The 22,381-nt window shown below is 41.1% G+C and overlaps 1 protein-coding gene across 1 annotated transcript in view; it reads right to left on the reverse strand.

The window, feature by feature from the left end:
* KIAA0922 (KIAA0922 ortholog) overlaps positions 1–21,057 on the reverse strand; it is a 46,188-nt gene extending 25,131 nt beyond the window's left edge. The window contains exons 1-12 of the mRNA XM_010179416.1: positions 20,999–21,057; positions 19,955–20,078; positions 18,320–18,436; positions 15,484–15,594; positions 9,282–9,359; positions 7,398–7,551; positions 5,082–5,140; positions 4,612–4,720; positions 3,513–3,618; positions 2,730–2,883; positions 1,897–2,067; positions 1,524–1,593 (exon numbers count right to left, since the gene is read on the reverse strand). Coding sequence (XP_010177718.1) covers positions 1,524–1,593; positions 1,897–2,067; positions 2,730–2,883; positions 3,513–3,618; positions 4,612–4,720; positions 5,082–5,140; positions 7,398–7,551; positions 9,282–9,359; positions 15,484–15,594; positions 18,320–18,436; positions 19,955–20,078; positions 20,999–21,057 — 1,312 coding nt within the window. The remainder of the gene's footprint in view (positions 1–1,523; positions 1,594–1,896; positions 2,068–2,729; positions 2,884–3,512; positions 3,619–4,611; positions 4,721–5,081; positions 5,141–7,397; positions 7,552–9,281; positions 9,360–15,483; positions 15,595–18,319; positions 18,437–19,954; positions 20,079–20,998) is intronic.
* Positions 21,058–22,381: the final 1,324 nt, after the last annotated feature.

The raw sequence follows: 22,381 nt of genomic DNA on the forward strand, positions 1-22,381 counted from the left end.
GCAGAAATGGTGGTTTAATTTTAGTTTCTCTTTTCGAGGTGCTGGTAACTTTCTCAAATTCTTCTTAAGATAAAATTGCAACGCTTTGCATTGGTGTAAAGATTAATGGCTTTTAGAAAGTTAGACACGTGTTGGTTCAAGCATTTTCACAGAGCTGAAAGGAGTTAGAAAAGCAAATTTCTTTTGAAAGAAAATAAAAGCGGCTTAGTTTGAAAGTACATGTACTTCATTTTACAATCCTTAGCGTTTAAAGCAACCAATTGAGATTGATGATGACTGGAATAATCCAGCTACGAGTTTTTAGGTCAGTATTTTCTGGCTTGTGCATTAGTCTTTTCTATCTCACAAGCACTAGTATTCTAAACTAGAAGTACTTTACTCCATGTAAAGATCTGATTACGTGTTATCATCAGAATGGAAAGCAAGCAAGCAATTAACACTTACTTGCACCAACAATATTCCTTCAGACAGATTTAAAAACAAGCAAATAAACACAACCCAATGGAAAACCAAACACTTGCTTCTAAGTATGCACCTAAGTGTACATATGTATCAGTAATTCTTCAAGCCATGTGTTTCCATATGTCACCCCAATTCTGCTTTTTACATTTGACTGACTGCTATTGCCTTCTTCATATTCTCACACAAGAATACATTTTAGGAAAGCATCACCTTGAAAACACATTCAGGAAAGCTCTCCCTTAAACATTTAAAGCCTATGGTACCCAGCTGCCTACTGCAACTCCTTACTGAGGAGATGTTAAAAAAAACCAAACCCTACTCTGAATCAGCTTTCATCAGACTCAGTGTTTTTCAGGCAGTATCACATCCACGTAATACCTAACAGTGTATTTTGGTCAATGCCAGTCAGGTACTTAGAACAGCTCCCAGCATTACAGTATCCTGGAGATACATTCCTCAGTTCCAGAAAGAACGAGACCCCTTCTTTCTGTTTCACACAATACAGCATTAAGGATGCTGTTTTATAAGCCAGATAAACGGTCTTTTGCAGAAATCTGTGAAATTATTGCGGTCGGAAACAAAGAGAAGGCCTTCAAATTTACCTCTGGCTAAAGGCAGGATATTGGTCAATACTTGCTTTTTGTTTTTCATCAAAGACTCCCGAGGATCTGGACCCAAATTATGCACATTTTCTAATCACTTTGAGCTAGTTGACAACTTTATCATTCTACCTCAACACCCCCGGAGAACGTGCATATGAAGAAAGCAAGGAGCAGTACACTACCAACGAGAACTTATGGGACAGTCTTAATTAAGTTCCAAAAAATGCTGCAAGACAGAACAGTAGCTTAGTAGGTGCTGTGACATGAGAGGCCTGAAATACTGCACAGGCTACTTAAAGCCATTTATATACTCACAGAGAAGTGGATGTTTTTAAGACATAAAGCTAAGTACTTGTATGAACAATCTTAATACTCTTGTTACACGTTCTGCCACATAAAATGAATTTTCTACAATAAAACTATCGTCAGATGCCTAAAAAATATCCAAGATGAGCCTACCTGAATTAGACTTGCCCAAGTAGCACTGAATATCACAGTGGGCAATGGCTTCAAAATGAAGATCTCCCTGCTGGAAAAAAAGAAAACAAAAACTACAGGTGACCATATGACAAAACAACAGGACAAATTCCAGTTTCTCAGTGCACAATTTGGATGAGTCAAAGAAGATAATTCAGGTTGCTCAGAGAACTGTAATTTCATTGCTGTTTAACCCTGGGAGCTTAACTTCTCAAGCTCCAGAACGGGTTCACAGAGTGGCCTCCTACCCAGTTTTTCTTTCAGGAATAAGGGGCAGATTTCTGGCCTGAGGAAGAGGCTGCTGCAGTTTGGTTTGCAGTGCATAAAAATCATTCAACACAAGTGCATACGATACCTTGGACACAGCTGAATATATCTGCAGAGGTATTTCAAACATTACTCCCACATTTGTAGCCAAGCAAATGCTAGAAAGCACATTTGTTACAGTGTCTTTCACACTAAGCTTCAGAGAAAATACATTCCAGCAGCCTGGAGGTAGAGTCAAAGGTTCGGCAAAGTTCAGGATCTAGAAAAAAAATCAAATGACAACCAAGTTTAAACAGGTACAGTATTTTTAGTGTAAGCGGTACCTCGAAGAATGTAAACTTTCTCTTCCTTCATGTTTTTGCTGTTATTACACACACGTATGTGCCCACAACTGATCCATACAGTGCACATATGTAAATCTCCTATCTAAATATACGAAGAGCCAATTAGATGCCTACATCATGTGCTTATTCATAAACCAGAGCTGTCTGGTTTGAATCAAGCAATTGCATGAGTAAATTATTGGCTTTGCTTTCTAAACTTCAAAGCTCATCTATGCACTAAAGACTTCCATTATAGCATATGAAGAAATGCTGAATCCTATAGAGCACAAACACACGTGCAGTAATTCTGAGAACAGAGCCGTGGTCTATAATTTGATGCATCTGTAGCTGCAACCCAAATGAAAGAACAATTGCTAATAAAACAATACAAAAAACAAGCTGGGCAGTGGATAATGCCTACCGAGAGAGCAGTCTCTTCAGGACCTAACAGTTACAGGCATACGTATACCTTTATAATTAACTGATTTCAACCTGCTCTGAAAACACTTGAGGTCTTCAAAGAACTTATTTTGTATGTCAAAGGAACTTCTCCTCAAATCAAGGACAAAGCATCGTATGAAGCAGAAATAAAGCTTACCTTTAAAATGTTCCTCGTTTCTCTGGCTATGAAGACTTCATTCAGTTCAATGGTGAAGTCAAAATTGTTTGTAAACCATATGGACCAAAATCCTGAAGTATTATGATGTGGTTCTATATGAAACAACGCTGCAGAAGGATCTAAATCAAAATACCTGTAAGTAAATACAGAAGAAAAATGAACACATCTGCAGTTGTCCTTGAGCACACATAATCGGTCCACACAAAAGAGGAGAACTGTGGTATTCTTGCATAATGAGGCTCCTTTAAGAAGAAAAAAAACCAAGTATTTCCTCTGGAACACATACGTAAAATATCAGAGTAAAAATTGACAAGAACAACGTAAAAGATGTAGGTAGGTAATCACTTTACCCTCTTACTATGCTGTGGTACAACACTGCTTTGCGATACAGGAGTCTGGATGAAATTGGCAAAAGACGACTGAAGAAAAGACTCCACATTTTGTCTGTATTCTGCTTCTGCACCGAGTTGGCAAAGGTGGTGGAAATTTAATCACGGACTCTAAGCAACATTTAGATACGAGCTGCTAAGGCACATCTTTTACTGGCTCCTGAAATTCCTTCTGGGTAAAATACAGAACTATTGCCTGAAATGTCACAGGTCTGTCTGGGCAAATGACAGCACCAAAAGGATGACGTCTCTTCACTGCCCTTGGAATCACTCAGTGACAAAACAAGCTAACCTCGTCTCTCAAAGTAGGGTACAATATTCTTATAATACCAGTGAATGTTAACGAAGGAATAAAAACCCACTGTAAACCTACCCTTCCATCACAGGACAGGAAAGACAGGCTTTTAGCGTTGTAGTGTCTTCCAATAAATTATTCTTCTTGTTGTCAGCATGAGGACTTGCACTGTCACAGGATGCAGCTGGGCAAAGAGCAGACATACAGGAGAACACAACATCAGCAGAACGAAAGCACATCTGCAATGATTTTCATGTGAGGGCTTGGAAGAACACTACAAAGGGGAATATTTGCTGGTTCAATTCTCACATGGTTGAACAAAGCATCTAACTGCTTCTGTCCTAATTTTCAGAGGTTCCAAAACTTGCTTTCAAAAGAATCTGTGAATGCTACACAATTTCAAAAAAAATAGAGAGAATAAGAAATACACACAGAATAAGGCTGCAAAGAGCAACCTGACCAATTGTAACCACGTGCCACCGGCACAGCTTTCTCCCTTACCAGTGCACACTACTTCCTTTTAATAAATGAAAAACTGTTCTGAAAACAAGAATCACTTAACATAAAGTCCCTTCTTTCTTCTTCCTTGCCCTTTTTTTTTTTGCCAGGAAAAACAAGTCCCAATGTCATTAAGAAAGCAGCCTGTTTCATAAATGTTTTCAAGTCTATGCACTGCAGACTAGTGGTCAGAATAGGAAACAGGCTGGAGTCAGGAATGCTTAAATGTTAATCTCTGCTCTTCCACAAAAACGCCTGGTCGCAGGCAAGCCTCTTCAATGATCCTGCCAAGAAATGTCATAGAAAATGACCACCCAAGCACAATAGCCTTTTGGAAAATATACTGGAAACAGAAAAATAACCACAAATTATAAAAGGATGTTGAAAAAAGCATATTCAATAATTATGCTTATTGTAAAATCAGCTAACATTTTAGCAAATGTTTTCTTCCCCTTTTAGAAATATGTATAGCTTAGAGCCTTCGACTGGCATAGGAGGAATCATATATATACACAAAAGTGGTGGAAATGATTAGCAGAAAGAATTCATCCTCCTCCTCAAACAAATCCAGACAAGCTGATTTTAAGCTCTCTCAGGGTCTCTATCTGCTGAAAATAGCTACCCTTTTATAATCAAAGCCTGTTTATTCATATTATCTATAAGTATATGTATCCTGTACCTTTAAAAGAAATAGAAGCAACTTTTGTAAAGTTAGTAGGTGACGAAGACAGCAGTACTGCCTCAAACGCCAGAGGTGATGTGTCTTTTTGTGACAACGGCCGTATTTCCTGCAGGAAGACAAGACACAATGATCCTTGTAGCAGCACTACCCTTACTATTGTAGCTCCTGTATTAGTCTATCTTCTTGTCTAATTTGCAAGCCAGTATCTGCCATTCTTGAAATCAACTTGTGGATTTTTATTCAAGTTAACAGCTCTTATATCTTAAAAAAAAAATAAATCCATCACTGAACTACAACTCATCACCTGAAAGATCTGTTAGACTTTAGGGCACATTGTAAAAATGCAGAAGCATGACATGTATCCACTAGCAAAATCAATCTGCTCTTAGTAAGTAAGCCACCGGGCTAATTAATTCCCCAATCAAATTCAATGCCCTAAAGCATGGCTCCCTGAAGCCCACGATTACCTGTATGTGCACAAGGCTGTTCCCAGAATGCAAGACGTACACATCTACTGAGGAATCTCCTGTCCAAAAGAAGGAACACGGAGGTAAGTTCACCGAGGACAGAAGTACTCTTGCTTTGTCAGATACTCACATGAGAAGCAGTCCAAATTTAATTTAAACATCTTTGCCTGATAGCTACCCTTGAAAAAAGGAGGAACTATTCACCTCTTGGGCTGCCAATCAATTCATAAAGGAGCAAGCTCTCAGATTGTTTCATAAAGGCCTAGAAAGCCACTCAACAAGATTTTTGGCCACAAAGAAAAGCGCCAACAAGGAATCTTCCTTCATTATCTCCTAAGTCCAAGATGGAGCATAACTCCTCTCTTTCTTACAGGCAGGGAGACAGGAGGCACAGCTGAAGGAAAGAAGGATGGCTGATGCTGCCATGACTTTTTAAGTCTAGGGGCCAACCTATCAACAGCACTCGAGAGTCCAGTACAAACTGTCCTGTATAAGCACACAGCTGTGCAGGATGCTGGCTCATCTCTGCTTTGAACAGCAGGCATTCTCAGAAGACAAAACGAAGCTGGATTTGGTGCTTAATACCTTTTGGGCTTAAAACAGGAACGGTCCTATCGCCTGGGAATACAGTAATCTACTGACTAGCAGAACAAGAGGTAGGTGTAACTCAGCCTTCACCTGCTGATACGGTGGTGCAGCTATTTTGGGTAATCACTCTTTGTCACTGGTGATATGTTCCTATCCACAGGACACTATGAAGATGTAGAGGATCAAAAGAAGAGCAGTAGGGCAGAAAAAGACATGACTCACAGAGTGGTCATCACACCTCCATGAAGGAAGACGACCTCAGTATTTGCCCTTGCTATTACATCAATAGATGCAGGCTGACACAGAAGGACATTCTCTCAGTTCACCAGGCACAATTTCTAATAGCGAGTGTGCTTTGCTCAGCTGCTTCAAAGCAACACCACAGGTGGCAGCTTGCAAAAGAGGGCTCAGGATGCAGATTCTGATTGAGCAGATGCTCCATGTATCCACAGCTGTGAGATCTCTCTACTGTGGAGACCTTGCCTACCTCCAGGTGCTAACACATGCAGTGTACACAGGGACTAGCACAGCATCATATTCCCTTTTGTTAGCCTTCTGCCTCCCTTAAGACTATCCCTCTCATTTAATAACACAAATGGAAGACAAGCAAGCAAGCTTTGCTGTTTGACTGGTTAAAGCCACCACCAGTACCGATGGAGCAAGACATGGATCTTCCCACCAACAGCAAGTCCTAAAGGCTTATACGACCAACGTCTAACCCAATGAGGATTTATAACTGCATTATATTTAAAAGAAAACAGCCTTAAAAGCATACTTTTAGTACTTTAATCCGTCAAAAGCTTTAACAGCAAGCAACCTTGACACAACAGATGTGACCAGTTCTCTACCAGCATCAGAATAAACCTATGTCCACAACTTAATATAACAAAGCACTGGCATTTCACTGGCAGGGAAACTGGGTTTACAGTGGGTATTTCAATTTCAGCTCTGTGTAAATACCCCATCACAGAACAGCCATGGGAGAAACAGCATATATTGCTGTGTGACCAGATCTTGAACTGAACTTCTCGAAAGACAAAAAGGTCGTTATCTTTTTTACCAGTATGTTTAAAATTATTATTTTAATCTAGATTCTGAAGTAGTTCTTTATTCTTCTTCAATCAGAAAGTAAAACTGGCAGAAATGTCTTTCAAAAAGCTATCCAAACGGACTGCAAAGCTCTATAAATAATTTTAAATCCCCTGGATTTAGAGGATTTGTTCACCCAGTAAGTGTGGCATAAAGAGACTGCAAGGAGTTGATTGTCTTGCCAGTGGAATTCTGGCTTACAAGAACAAATGATGTGCACATCTGTATTATTTCATTACCCCACTTGCCACAACAGCCACTGTTCCCACTGCTGAACAAGCCATTCTGCCGCCTTAGTCCTATTATGGTTAATTTAATTAATGGGAAACTAGAAATTCAGTTGTAGAAATGGGAGCACCGTGACATCTTTCCATACTATTTAAGCAGATGTATCAGCATGTGGGACAAAAGACTGAAAAAGATGTAGTTTACAACTGTTACCTTTATAAAGAGGACTGCACTTGCACTAACTCTGCCCTAAACAAAGCGGCTGACAAGCTGTGTTCAACTGAAATTATTTGGTTGCCCTTACTGGCAAAATTTAACTATCACTACATTTGATTCAATCCACCACATCATATTACAACAGAGGCACGAAAGCAAATGCTATTACAATTAACAGCCATATTCAGGACTTACCCGAGGTCTTTGTTTTTTCCATTGCTACATAAGCTACAAGAAGATTCTCCAGTAAGTATTGTCTGTGCTCCACAGCATCTTGTAGGGCATTTTCCATTCTTACCGTTAAGCTCACTTCTAGCAGCATGGGGTCGTTGGGCAAAAACCAGCAACTCTGGAGCGAGACAAGGGGATATGGTGGGTGTGTGTGGGGCTGGAGGGAACAGAAAAGTTCATCGCAGCAAAGTGTCTTGAGAAGTTAATCAAAGGTATTCTCTAACAGACAAGTTCTCCAACACCAAAGTGCTGGCAAAGCAGGAGTAATTAGGACCCTTGCTAAAAATCTCAGCAGAAACCAAGGACAGCGCAGGTACAGACAGCACAGCAAAAACAAAGATGAAAAACAACTAAAAAGGACACTGAACCTTGAAAGAATGCAAATTTATAAACTGTCTTAGTCAGTCTCACCTCAGGGACTGCAGAACAGTTTCTTTTGTTAAATCCTCTGCCTTCAATAAAATGTGCCATAAACAGACTGATGCATGTGTCTTAATGGTAGGAAGACAGTTCATGTTCCCTGGTCTGTTTACAGTTAATTTTTACAAATCCTGTGTTTTTTGTCTCCATTTCTCACTGAAGTAGTTTTAAAAAAAACAAACATACATGTACAATTCTTAATAGAAAACACTGTCGTCTGGCTAGAACACTTCAGAAAAATACAAATAGGATCTTATTTCCTTCTCTAAGTAGTGGCTGCTGTTAAAACAGCCGAGTCTTAGCAACTACAAAGACACAGACACCGTCCTGCAAAATAAACTAAAGCCAAAAAAGCAAAACAAAAATAGACAATCAACAGTGAGTAACATAAATTTGTCCTGCATTGCATCATGAAGGTCACTAAACTTCGGCTCCGATGCCCCACCAAGAGGACTAATTTGCTCAGGATGAGGAGAAGGAGGAGAAAACCTCCACCCCTGGCACATGAAGCCAGAGAGGGAAGTGTCTCTGGGGATGGGATGCCAGTTCACTTGCTCACACAGCACCAAAGAAACCCTTGGGCACTTGCAATGGCTGCGATCTCAAACGTTGAGGTGCATCTCGAGCCCAGCTCCTATTCACCAACACAACGCAAGAATCGAGGATGGGAGTGAAACAGCACAGGATCACCGTGCTGTGTCATGTACAGAAAAACAGCCATGGAGTCTGGGCCTTGTCACGCTCAGTGAACGAAAGGTGCTGCAGACCACAGCGCAGGCCTGTGTATCTGATCCGACAAAATACCCCATGGAGTACCATCATCTCCATGAACCACCCACCATTTACTGTGTGAGGACATGTGAAAAGAAGGGAAGAGATTTGGATGGCACTGCCCAGGAGGAGGAGGAGGAAACTCACTGTCTTGAGCGCTCAGAGCTTTTGGAGGGGGCTTTTCTGCTAAGGATCTCGCCCTTCCTCAGCACCAAGGACATCTTTGAAGCCTCCTGAGCACAGGGCCCGGGCAGCCCAGATTTCAGCCTCTCAGTTCATTGCTCTTTTGCAGTACGAGCCAGAAACTGGTGAATTTTTTTCAACGAAATTACAGGAATATAATAACTTTTGTACTCCATGTACGTAATACAACACTTACACATTAAAACGCTTAGCCTGTTGGGTTGGTTTTGGGTTTTTTTGGAGGGTTGGGTGTCTTCTTCCATTTCACCCTCTCCTAAAGGTTACAGTGTGATGTGTGTCACGTCATCTATACCACACGGTAGGGTTTTGTAAAAGCATAGCTAGAAGCACAGTTCCCCTTTAAAACTGGAAATTGCATTGTTGCTAAAACTTCTAGAGCTTTAGAAAGTACCCCTCTAAACGTGGATTAAAATAAGAAGACTTAAATTGACATAAGATGATAACAAAACATACCTTAACTTGCTGATACGCATCGTTCGGTAAACTGCATTCAAGGTGAACACGTAAGAGACTGGCATTCATAGTTTCTGCCTGCAAGAAAGTAAAGTGAAGGAAACATCAGTGACAGTATCATATTCATCAGCTTCACACACCACAATTTATAAAGCTAACAGGACTGTTTCTGCACGTGCATGTCACAGCAACGTAAGGAAATTTTTAAAAATAAATACAATTACTCTGTACAGTAGGCCAGCAATCAATCTGCAGTTCTGAAGAACTCCATTAATATCTCACTTATCAAATTACTATTATATGTGATTATTAAATATTTATACAGCATCAATATGAACCCTTATAAACTTTCATATGTCACTAAGCTGTATTCAACAGAGCCCTTTTTGTATAACATAAAAGCTCCTTTCCTTGTTCTGTGTATATTTTCTTTGCTGATTGGATACTGAAATACAGCTGCTAAGCCAAGAACATAATCCTTCTTGGACATGGTCTGATATGTAGGCTTCAAGCCAAAATGGACAAGCAGAAAATACTTGCTTTGCCTTTTTATTCATTGGAAAGACAAAAGAAAAGATAAAAAACACATTGACTGCGCCAGCTTGTAAAGCACTCATGAATCTAATGGAGCAACAGCACTGCCAAAGCCAAGCATAGTTCATGAAAGCTATCTGGAAATCTGGACTGCCAAATTGCCTGCACAAAATGCTCAGCCAGGATATCTTAATTCTAAATTTATTTTTAAAAAGTCGTCATGACAGTCCTGTCACTCTATCAGTGTTTTAACTGCAGCGAAATTACCTGGTGATTTTGAGACTGACTTGGACACCCCCCACTCCCCAGTTTCCCTTGCAATATATGAGTGGGGTATCTGAAGGTGCAAATTTCTGGGTGTGTCCATGCAACTGACTTTAAAGAACATCAATAATTTGATGCATGAAAAGCAAAACTAAGAGGGATAGTTTTTAATGCATCCAACACCCTATTTCATATCTCCCTGGGACAGGTAGAAGGGGTGAGGGTGCATCTGAGCAGGGAGTAATTGACCACAGGCGTGGCATTTCACGGGGTCCAGTGTTAGAAAAGCACTGCCAAAAGAAAGCCAACATACATCCTGCATTCCCTATTCAACCGAATTTCATACCAAAATGACCAGGGTTTCACACAAGAGGGCGATGTAACCTCTGCAAAGGTGGATAGCGGAGACCCAAACCCTGTCCCCAGCCCAGCTCTGCTGGGGATGCAAACTCCTGCCACCTCCTTCCTTTTTTTAAATGCTTTTGTCCTCATCTAATTTTGAGAGCAGAAAAAAACCCCATCTTGTAGCACCTACAAACCTCTCACGGCCATGACTCCTACTGGAGTTTTAACAAGGAAGTAAAATTATACAGTGAGCAACTCTGTGGGTCGCTTTTCTGGTCAGATAAACCTTAATGCCTAGACTTCCCTTCTCAGTGGTTTTTGAGAACACTACAGCTTTCAGGGTCCTAAATAAGGAGTTGTTAGCCCTTATTCAGTACCATTGTAGTTTAAAGTAATTTAAGTAAAAAAATTAAAGTAAAAAAATCCACTAAATCTTATTTTTCCAACTTTTTTTTTCTTCTCTTCTTTTCTTGACCTGGCATAGGTCTACACGGAAAACTGCTGTCACCTTAAAATTGAAGCTGCTAATGTAACATGCAGAGAGGTCAAGAATTAAAATACTGTTGGGGTGTATTTGATGTTGATCTGTTTTTATGGGAATTTGTTATTTCTCTTTGCGGAGCTATCTTCAGAGAAAAGAAGAGAGTTTTCATTTATCTAAGGCAGACAACAGATGCGTAACTGCCATGCCTCCTATCTTACAACACTGGTAGGATGGCTGTGGTAACCACAAAGAGAAGATAAAACATCTGAGAAGAAAACACTGTCAGCAGCGGAGCTCCCGAGAATACAAACCCAGGACCACATTCACATCTCCCAGCCACGCAAGGACTGCGTTTACACTGTAAATATCCCTGCCTATGAACCAGAGCAAAGAGGCGAGTTATGCAGCATATGTTCGCACCAGAAGTGAACCAAAAAGGAGAGGCACAAGGGTCAAAGTTAGACAGAATACTGAGCGGTACAACCACCACCACTTCGTTACCTGGCACCTCTGTGTTGTATTAGGTACACATGTGTACATGCTTGCACATACACACACACTCAGCACCCACAGACCCTATATGAACTGCATAGAGAAGTCTGATAGAAGCCATACAAATTACATTCTTACCAGCTTTGGTAAGTTCTTACACTTAAATTTTAACAAATAGAGGCCTCTGTCAAAAAAAACCCTAAAAACCTGAAGCACCTGATCTGCAAGGAGCCCTGCTCTCCTCTCCTGGTGAAGGTCTAGGATTCTTGCTGGGGGAAATAATTCATCCTTCAAAAGAGAGACAGAGCATCAATGGCATGGCTGGCACAGGGCAGCTCAACAGCCACCAGGGAACCACAGACACGATGGCACTTTTAGGGGAAGAATTCCTTCTCTGCCTTAGATGCCCTACCAATCAGACACGGTTTTTCACAAGATTTTCACAGAGATATTCGTGCCTCGTTATCAGGACTGTAGAGTTCAAGCCACTTCCTGGAGTTTGCCTATGGTATAATTAAAAAAGAACAAACACTGAACAAGTCTCCCCTTCCTCCTGCAGGCTGATACTTCCAAGTTTCTGTCCTAGGCAGTCCCTGGCTCTAAAAAGCTATTTCCATGCTGAACGTTGTTAAAAAGCTGTCCCTGTAATAATGATTCAGCAAAGTTTCATCAGTTTTTTGCAGGCAGCTATCAGGATGGCACACCAAGAAAGCTCTACGGTCCTACCACCTCCCTTCTCCACACCCAAGCACCACACTTGCATCTCAGATCCTCTGTCCACCAGCCCAAAACACAGCTTAAGGAATCTTGGGTTCCTACCAGTATTTGCAGTAATTTCCCTTGTCAGTGGTTCCTAAACTCCAAACTAGGAGATCCTCTGGGAAGCCAGCAAAGCAATGCCTGTGTCTCCTACAAGAAGACATCCCACCCTGCAGGTCACTCCTCCATTGACTCCAGTGTGTTTGTACCACACTTTGAACCCAACAATGAGGTGATGCAGTTGCCCTGTTAGTACCATCCAAACATTAAACAATGCAAAAAAACCAGGCAACTGGAGCCAAGACAACATCCAGAAGCTGGATAAATAAAGGTGACCTAATGTGGGCTCCACCATCTGTCACAGCTTAGTGGTAACTCACCACTGCAGAATGGCCATGTGGACATACTATGAATGTTGGTTGGACACAGCCCTTTTTTCCTTCTGACAAGTGAGCCAGGGGCCCAGAAATGCTGGGATGCAGGACCACAGCCAGTGCACACCAATCCAGAACCCTGCAAAACCTGAAACTTTGAAAGAGGGTGAAATTCAACAGCAGAAAAGGCAACTTTGCCTTTCTTTTCTTATTACTCACAAGAGTTTCTGCTAAAAAAACCTGGGGGAATCACGAAGAAAAAAGAAAGGCTTGGGAACCTTTGCCTATTAAAAACAACCCAGAAAAAGTTCATTTTCCACAAAAAATGCAAATACAAACCTGTCACATACTGTATTTGCAATGGACATACTACAGTAGAGGTAAACTTTCATCTCTGAAGCCCAGGGTAAATCATATTTCCAACATAAATACTCTGGCAAAACTAAAGGCAAAATTTCATCAATATCCCTGTGTACAATTCTGACCATTCACCTTCAAAAGAAATCTTTACAAACTGTAAAAGCTGCACAAAGTGGTTGTCAGCTTGGCTAAGAAATGGACAGCCCATCACTGAAGACGTTACTACAGAGCATGGACCGTTCAGCTTGGCAAAGCGAGAGCTGAAAGATGCGATACCACCTACAAATGCTTCTGGGTATAAACGTCAGAAGCAGGAGTTACATAAACTAAATGCACGTCTTAGCAAACAAATATAAACCAGCCACAGAGCTATTCAGACTGTAAGTCAGGGGTAGGTTTCCAACCATCTAAGGAGTAAGAACAAGTATCTGGGGTTATGGTAACAGTGCCTCCAGCAGCTCTAAAAAGCCATTTTACCAAGCACATGATGGGATTAAATGATGTTACCTTTCTGACCTTGACGATCAAGGATATCAGTGTTACCAGACAGCTTAAACACAACCGCCTTTACAACCAGAGACAGAAAATAGACACACACCATGCAGCACTCAGTGAGCTTTCTCCTCAACTTCCAAGCAGCATCAGCACACTTCAGAGGTAAGGATACTTTTAGTGTATTGAACTGGACACTGTCGCTCAAGGTGACAAGGGCTGTATGAATTACGCTTATGCTATCCTGAACTTACACGGCTATTTCAGTTAAAAATAAAGAGGGGAAAGCAAATATGCACAGTTAATTGAGTATGATTGGTTTCTTTTAAGTGCTTTTTCATTATTTTTAGTAGTTATGTATCGTTACGTTTGCACGTGTAGTCACTCACTCAAACCTCACTTCCTTCCAAGGCTTCTGAGCCTAAAATATAAACTGGACAAGACAGAACCATAGCTATTTTCATGGGATCTGGATCAGTATATTAGTAGGGTGAATTAAGGGAGGCACTTCTGGAGAGGACAGCTATCTGTAGAGCAACATTTTTCTAAAGGGAACCCAAACTCGAGCTGTAAGCTCCTCTTCAGCATTTAGATCTTGCCTGCCACCTTCAACAGACAAGAAGCCCATCCCACTGCTGCAGCGTTTCTGCCCAACCTGGTAACATCCAGTGAATTGAACAGTAATTCCTGAATTATAGCCTGGCACAGAAAAAATACACCCAGAGTTAGGAAAACTGAGTCAACACTCTCACAACTTGTCCTGCGACAAGACTGGTGCCAGGCGGTACCACACTGCGCTGCCAAACATGATCTCAAGCTTGTACTCCAGAGAAATAAAGCAAAGGAAAATGTTCCTCGCTAAACAGTAAGAAAAATGTCAAATGCTCCCCAAAACTTCTCTACTCAGGAATTCAGACAGAACGGTGAGGCAGCAGAGTCTGCATCCAAACTTCAGACAGTACCTGACAACAATTCATCGAGCTAGGTATGAAGATGCAGACACACGTCATGAACAGCATCCAAAAAACCCTTTGCAGTTCCACCCCTAGCACCCCAAACTACAAAACCTGAAAATTTGGAGTTCCTTTGCAAGAGTGAGTCTGTGTATGCCCACAAGCAAGCACACCTGTGTGATCACAGAAAAGAGATTGATGCAGAGGAAAAGAAAGGAAGAGAAGGGAACTGTGCCTTGTACTTGGTAGAGGCAAGATTGACCTAACATATACGTAGCAGACTGAAAAACAGGATCTGAGCTGAGCATCTTTCTCAGGTAGAACAGAAGACATCGAGAAAGCAATCAAGGCAGCTTAGATTTAGACAAAAGATTCAATTCCGTTACACACTAAGATATTCTAAGCACGTTTTAGAAAAAGCTGAATCTGCGTACAATATGAAAGGAAATTTTAAAGATCAATTTTTCCAGTTATTCACGTGAAAGGATCTGTATGGCTTGCAAGACTATGAAAATACCTGCAACTGCAACCAAATGACAGAAACCATTAAAGCTGCCTTCAGCTGAAAAATTTATGCCCTGTAAATCCACCTTGCTGTGTTCTCCACAGCTCCCTGGTTCAGTCAAGCTGAGGTAAGCCAGGCTGATCTCTTCAGCACAGATACAGGCAGGAGGAGGACTCCAGCCTGACTCCAAATCACCCACGCAGCGTGCTGTGCTTTCTAACCATGGCAAACTGTTGGAGCAGCCCTGCTGTGAACTGCCACAGAGAATGGGTCTGAAGTAAAAAACAGAGCAAACCAAAACAGTCTGCCCCAACTTTATAGCACACAGTTGTGGTATTTTTAGGATAGATCAATTCTCCAGGTTAGTTCAGAGCGGGGCCTCACAAAGAGTTTTGTCAGCACAACTGAGAGGACAGCACACCACAGCAGCATTAATGAGAACAAGTGGGAATAGTTTAAATGCCAAAGACAGTCTCATAAAACCAGAACACCAGCTCATCACAGCAGCCCTTTATCTTGCAGCCTCTTTCCAGCAGTCAGTGGTACTGGGATTTTTTTTGTTAGCATTCCTTGCATCTGAGGGCAAAAACTATGCCTAAGAAGATTTATGTTTCATCTTCATTAGAAATGAATACTGTACCAGTGTATGTGACACCTGGATGCTTTGAATGTGTGGAAGCAGTAAGTAGGCATTTGCTAGCTGCGCTCTAGGCTCTTCTGGAGTAGACATCAGAGTTCCCGTCCCAAAAATCTGGTGGTAAAAATTAAAAAAAAGGTCATTACATCAACATCAAGTATTTCAGTTATCACAGTAACATACAAAGCTTTTTGCTAATAACAGTCTACCCAAGAAACACATTGGATTGTCACATTAGATTCTTTTAAAAGGTAACTTATACAGATGAAGTTCCAATGTGGAAAGTGACGACATAAACGGCCCTTTAGCATCCTCATTCATTCAGGCATTATTGCAAGAACAAAACAAAGCACTCGCCAGCAGAGCATCAGCTCTTTTACCTCAAAAGTGAAGTATCTAAACTCTCTTACTATTCTTCAGGCATTTACAATATACACGTCAACACTTGGCACTGCAGTAATTTCTGGAAAAACCTTGTTACTGTTCCATACCGAATTCAATGGCTTTGCCTTTTAAAGTCTGCAGTTTTCAGAGCATTGTAAGATCTGCAAGTTGAAGGGTTTTACTGCATTCATATTCCACTCCACCACAACTGGTTCATGACAATGAGATGCAAGATAACGCGGGCAAAAATCATTATAGGTTATGAAAAATGCCTTGGGGTTCCTCACTTGTATGCAAAGATTTATTATTTTTAAATAGAAAAAAATGCATTTTTTTAATTAAGTAGATAATACAATGCATTCTGTGTTCACTGAAGATCTCAGACTAGAGATAGATAATATCAGATCGAAGGGAATAATGCTGCTTTTTTTTAATGGAGGCATTTGCAAAGTACATTTTACTATAATAGTAACACTTCTCCATTTGGGTGAATCTTCTGCACATACTCTTGTATAAACGCAATAGGAACATCAAACATGTCCCAAGGCTTTTGAGCTCTCAGGAGCACTTGTAACTGTGCATCAACCACTCAAGTTATGTCCAATTTTGAAGCTCTTAAATCTAACGCAGGCTGAAACCATGGGCAGCTACCTCCTCTGTTTCAGGTGAAGCTGTCCATGTAAACCAGTCCATTACTGATTTCAGCAGCAGCGCAACAGGAGACAAACTGATTTTTTTTGGTGACACTCATAACTGCTTCCCTGCAACCTGTAAAAGGCCCTGGCTGAGCTGACCAGGTGTGCTGGTTTTTAGCTGTGATAGAGTTAATTTTCCTTTCTAGTAGCCCAGGATAGTTCTTTTTCTTCAGAGCAGCTGGTGTAAGACTATGTTTTGCAGCAGCAGTGCAACAGGAGACAAACTGATTTTTTTGGTGACACTCATAACTGGTTTCCTGCAACCTGTAAAAGGCCCTGGCTGAGCTGACCAGGCGTGCTGGTTTTTAGCTGTGATAGAGTTAATTTTCCTTTCTAGTAGCCCAGGATAGTTCTTTTTCTTCAGAGCAGCTGGTGTAAGATTATGTTTTGGATTTGTACTGAGAATAATACGATAATACACCCATGTTTTAGTTGGTGCCAAGCAACATTTACATTAAGCCAAGAACTTTGTTCAGGTACTCATACTGCCCCTGTCCCCCCAGTTTCTTTTAGAAAGAAGCTGGGAGGAGACACAGCCAGGACAGCTGACCCAAACTGACCAAAGAGATATTCCATACCATCAGACATCGTGTTCAATATATGAGCTGGGGAGAATCGGGGGGGAAGCGACTGCTGCTCAGGGACTGGCTGGGCATCTGTCAGCAGGTGGTGAGTGGTCGCGTCGCTTGTTTTTCTCTTGGTTCATTATTTTATTTTATTTTATTTCAATCATTAAACTGTTCTATCTCAATGAGTTTTCTTGTCTTTTTTCCTCTGATTCTCTCTCCCATCCCACTCGGGGTGGGGGTTACGAGCATCTGCATGGTGTTTAGTTACTGGCTGGGTTAAACCACAACACGCAGCAATAAATCAAGGGGTCAGGAATGAATGCAAGGAGAGAAGAAATGTCAAAAAGAAAAGGTCAATCACTCTATAACGCACTCTTCCCTCATCGTTGATGAAAAGTTCCTGCCAAGTGTGACATTACCACTAATAAATATCAGATAAATGCAACATTTGCATAGAAAAATATGTATTTCAATTGAACTTCTCTATGCTTCAATGCAAGGAGCTTTGTTTTCCCGCACAGTAGTAAAGTATGGGAATGAAATAGCTGGATGGTTGATTAAAGCTAAAATTGTTTTAAAACCACTGAATTCAGAGTTAAATTTTTCTTTAACAAAATAATAAAAGCAAAGAATTTGGAGTATAGAGTGTCCTCTATATAAGTTAAAAAGCTTAAGGCTTGCTTGAATTCACTAATCAGATAACTGACAGCTTTAATGTACCACCATTATTTTGACTTTGATGTTTTAAGGGCCTAAACCTCTCACCCTGTGCTACATCCCCAATGTGTTTACATAAAATCCTGCAGAGTAGCTGAAAACCACCTAAAATATTTCCTAAATAGGTTTTTCATGACAACTGCATTCCAGCACAGTGCAGTCTAGACTGCAGTATTGTATGAAACCAACCAGTAGTGACAGGACTGCAATCTTGTAAGTACACATCCACAAATACACTTAAGATTTACTACTGCAAGTAGCCTCACTAACAGCAGTAATTTTAACCACAGAGATGTATGAGGGATCATAAGACTAAGCAAGATCTGGTAGAAGGGATGAACTGTAAACATGACTCCACCTTATTTGTATCAGGAATTCAAAGAACTTTGAAAGTCTGTAAGTTCAAAATGTATGAAAATCACTTTTTGAAACACAAGTAAATCCAAAACTCCAGCTAAAAATAAGGGTAGTTACCTGATATGAAAGTACACCATGAGATGAGGTATTTATAAATAATGAGCTTTCAATGCTGCCTTCTTCTGTGGGCAGGAAGAGTACTCTGAAAGACATTTTTCCCATCGCTGGAATCACCTGCAGAGACCACAAAGCAGCTCGTGTGCTCGGTGCCAGTGATCATGACACCCACCATTCAGTCCCACAGCCCAAAAGACATTTCCACATGGAGACCCCTATCTGCAGATCCCACTAAGCAGAACATCAGCCCTGAGAAGTTTCATCTGTCTGTAACTCTTGACTTTTACTATGGATATTCATAGAATCATAGAATGTATTTGGTTGGAAGGAACCTCTAAAGCTCATCCAGTCCAACCCCTGCAGTGGGGGTACATTGGTACCAGATCAGGTTGCTCAGAGTCCCATCAACCCTGGCCTTGAATATCTCCAGGGATGGGACCTGCACCACCTCTCTGGGCAACCTGTGCCAGTGACCGACCAACCTCATATTGAAGAGCTTTTTCCTAATATCCAATCTAAATCTACCCTTTTCTAGTTTAAAACCATTACCCCTCATCCTATCGCTACATGCCCTAGTGAACAGCTCTTCTCCAGATTTCTTATAGGCACTTTTCAGGTATTGGAAGGTCGCTATAAGGTCCCCCTGGAGCTTTCTCTTCTCCAGGCTGAACAGCCCCAACTGCCTCAGCCTGTCTTTGTAGGAGAGGTGCTCCAGCCCTTTGACCATCTTTGTGGTCTCCTCTGGACCTGCTCCAGCAACTCGCCATATTATGGCTGGAGTTTCTCACCTAGCTTGGGCATTGTCAGTCAAGACTCCTTTTTTGCATGAGAAGTTAAAATCATGCAGCACTGCCAGCCTCTGCTTGCGCAAAATCTCTTCCCCACATACAGATACCCATTACAAAGTGAACCAATCTCCCCTGTGACACACAGCGAAATGAGCCAAAGCTGAACTTGGGCAACACAATTAGTAACCAAATAGGCCTAACTGAAAGAACAACGATGTTTATGTCTGCACAGTAATACCCATTTAGCCATAGTAAAAACACAAATCAGAGGAAAGCATAATAAAAATCCTTTGAGCATCATTAGAGGGTAAAATCTGGGCTTTATCAAACTGAGATCACAGCAATTCCTTCTTAAAATGTGTTACATTGTTATGTATGATTAAAAAAAAAACAGAGTTAAAATAATGGTGTTAGATCACAAGGCAATTAAGCCCATAACTGCAATACAAAATGCAAAAAACATTTCACTGCAGATTTTTTTTGAGGAATATGCAAGACCATTCGAAAGACTGAAAATTCGAGGCTGTAAGACACCCACATGCCTGTGGATTACTGCACAATGCTGCATAGAGCGGAATGAGATTTAAACAGCTTCTTCAACAGCGAAAAATTCTTCTCTTTCTCTGTCACTGTAATACTGTAAAACACATTTCTCACTGTAGGCTTTGAATGACTTCTCCCTTTACCAGCCTCAGCAAAAGAGAACAAAAAAAATGCTATCAAACCAGAAAAAAGTCAAGGGTCCTACCAAAAAGCATGAAGAGAAAACACAGAACGAAAAGCTTAGGAGGCACGAAGGCTTGGCATGTGGCCACTACATAGTTTCCAAAAGTACACCAACACTCACCCGGCTGTGAGCAGGAGACACATGAAACTGTCTAGTAGCTGTAAACACTGAAGTCACTACAACTTCTCTATCCCTGCTAGGGTTGTAGGCATGCAGCATTTTAGCTGTGGGTAACCCCAGTAATCTAAAGGCAGGGAGGGAAAAAACAGAAACAAATTATTCACTTTAGAAGCACAGGCAACGCACAAGAGAGGACAAACAGAAATCCCTCGAAAACACGTTGACATGCAACAACTTCCTAGTTGTGACTATCCTCTGGAAACACAGCAAACAGTTTTTGCCCTTTAGTATACAAACACAATTACGTGACATTGGGATGCAAGAGGTGCACTTAGCCAAAACTCATTCGAGTCACTGGGACTTCAAGAAAAAAAACAACCCTTATGAGGCACAAAGTTTTGAATAAAACAGTGCGAATAACCAAAGTCTTGTTTTGTCAGCTAAAGCAATGATTCTCTTAAGACTTTTGCTTTAGCTAATACATCTTAAACCCCCAGCATCTTATACATTTATTCTGTGCATCCTCTGAAACATTCCCTTAGCTCACAAGGGGACCGTGTTTCTTTTTGGTTACTGATAGACCAAAAGCTGACTGTAATTTAGGATAAGTTTTCTTAGAGGACAACTAAAATTAAAAAATCTCAAGTATTCTACCAGAATGTTTCACCTGGGACTTTCTGGATTTTATTTTCAGAAGTTAAAGGAAGCAACAAGCTCCCCCTCCACTACAAAGGGAATTTTTCAAGAAATGAACAACCACCACGAAGAACTGATTTGACTTCCATACAGAATCATCTGAAATGAACCCAGAACGTGTTATGGTTCCTTACTCCCTTCTCCTCCTTCCTAAAACTATGTTGATTTTCATTTACAAAGTACTGTAAGGCAAGAAGCACAGGACCAACAATGTGGCAATTACTTACTATTTCTCTTTCTTTCAGAGGATGGCATGATCTCAGCTAATGCTCCTTACCCAAATGTATAGCCCAGTATAGTTGTTTCTCTCCACTATTAATCAAAATAACGATAACGTGAGATACTCACTGCATTCCAAAATGCAAAACTGACGGGTGAAAATGTAAGGCCTTCCCATTTGGAGGCATCTTTGCTGAGAAGCTGAAAAAAAGGGAAAAAGAAGCCACAATTAATATTTAGTGTGTGTGACGCTACTCATCACGGGGAAGGAAGATACGTTACAGGCTCTGACTCTTCATGTTCTGAATGTACTCTATTTTCCACCATTTTCTATTTCTCTATGGGGCTGTGCAGTGAGCTACAGAGCGAAAACTACTTAAGAGTCCTGGGGAAGGAAAATAATGTCAGCATGGAGCAGATGCTGCCTTGTCAATTGGACATTCACACAAGCACTGGTATGAGCACACCTGAGCGATGCGGAGGCAGAGAAGTAAAGAGCAGCTCGGGCAAAAGCTGCCATCAAAAGAAGTGCTTGCCTAGCTGCGGCTCTAATGCAAAAGCCAACTCATTTCTTATATGCAAAAGAGTAAGAAATAACACGAAACACACACATCATCATCATCATCTTTCCTTTGCCCTAGGAAAATTTGCAATGAAGTTCCCGTCAGCTCTAGCACATTTTTAGCTTATTTCAACATGAGTCGATGCCCTATAACGTAGACAGAAAATGCAGGAGATCTTCACCGCTTTCTCAATTAAAACTTGTCCTCCACAAGTCCCAGCAACGACGGTGGTAAAAAACAAGCCCAGGATTTGTTCGTTACATCTACAGACCCAGTGCTAGGCTGGGAAAACCTTCCCCAGAAGCAGTCTGCTGGGTGCACAGCCCGCACCAGTTTCATCTTTACTGGATGATGCCAATCAGCATCCTAAAAGTCTGAGAAGGAACGGACGGGCTGTGGTCTCACCGCTTCTCCAGCTGCTTTGCATAATGAGTGGTAGTACAGTTAATTGGTCCCTAATTTAAAAATGCAGCTCTGTAACATTACACCTTTAAAATATTAAAGTACCTACATAATTCTGTTAATATGTTCCAAACCAAGAGAAACATCATAACTTATTACCAGTCGGGAAAAATCAGGTTTATTATTATGAAAAATACACACAACTTCTGTGAAAATATTTATCATACAAACTCCCTTGCTGCTGTAGCAGGAGGAATGCAACAGATCCAGCGTTTCTGGGGAGCTGCTGGAAAATAAGGCAAGAACAGATGACGCAGAACTACAAAGTCTGGGTGAATGACAGCCTTGTCTCTGCCACAGCCAACTCTTGCTCTGTTCCTAGAAACACTGCAGCAACCAGCACCTTCTTCCCCTTCCAAAAGTCACCCTCAGAGACATACCCAGAAGGAAAGTCTGAACACTGCTGCTGTAAACACACACAAATTAACTTTACCGCTACAGCGAAAGGCCCAGACGTTTGGGGGGAGGCACATTTCTTAAGGGTCCT

Source organism: Mesitornis unicolor, unplaced genomic scaffold (genome assembly GCF_000695765.1).
Source record: "Mesitornis unicolor isolate BGI_N332 unplaced genomic scaffold, ASM69576v1 scaffold1352, whole genome shotgun sequence".
Classification (NCBI taxonomy): domain Eukaryota; kingdom Metazoa; phylum Chordata; class Aves; order Mesitornithiformes; family Mesitornithidae; genus Mesitornis; species Mesitornis unicolor.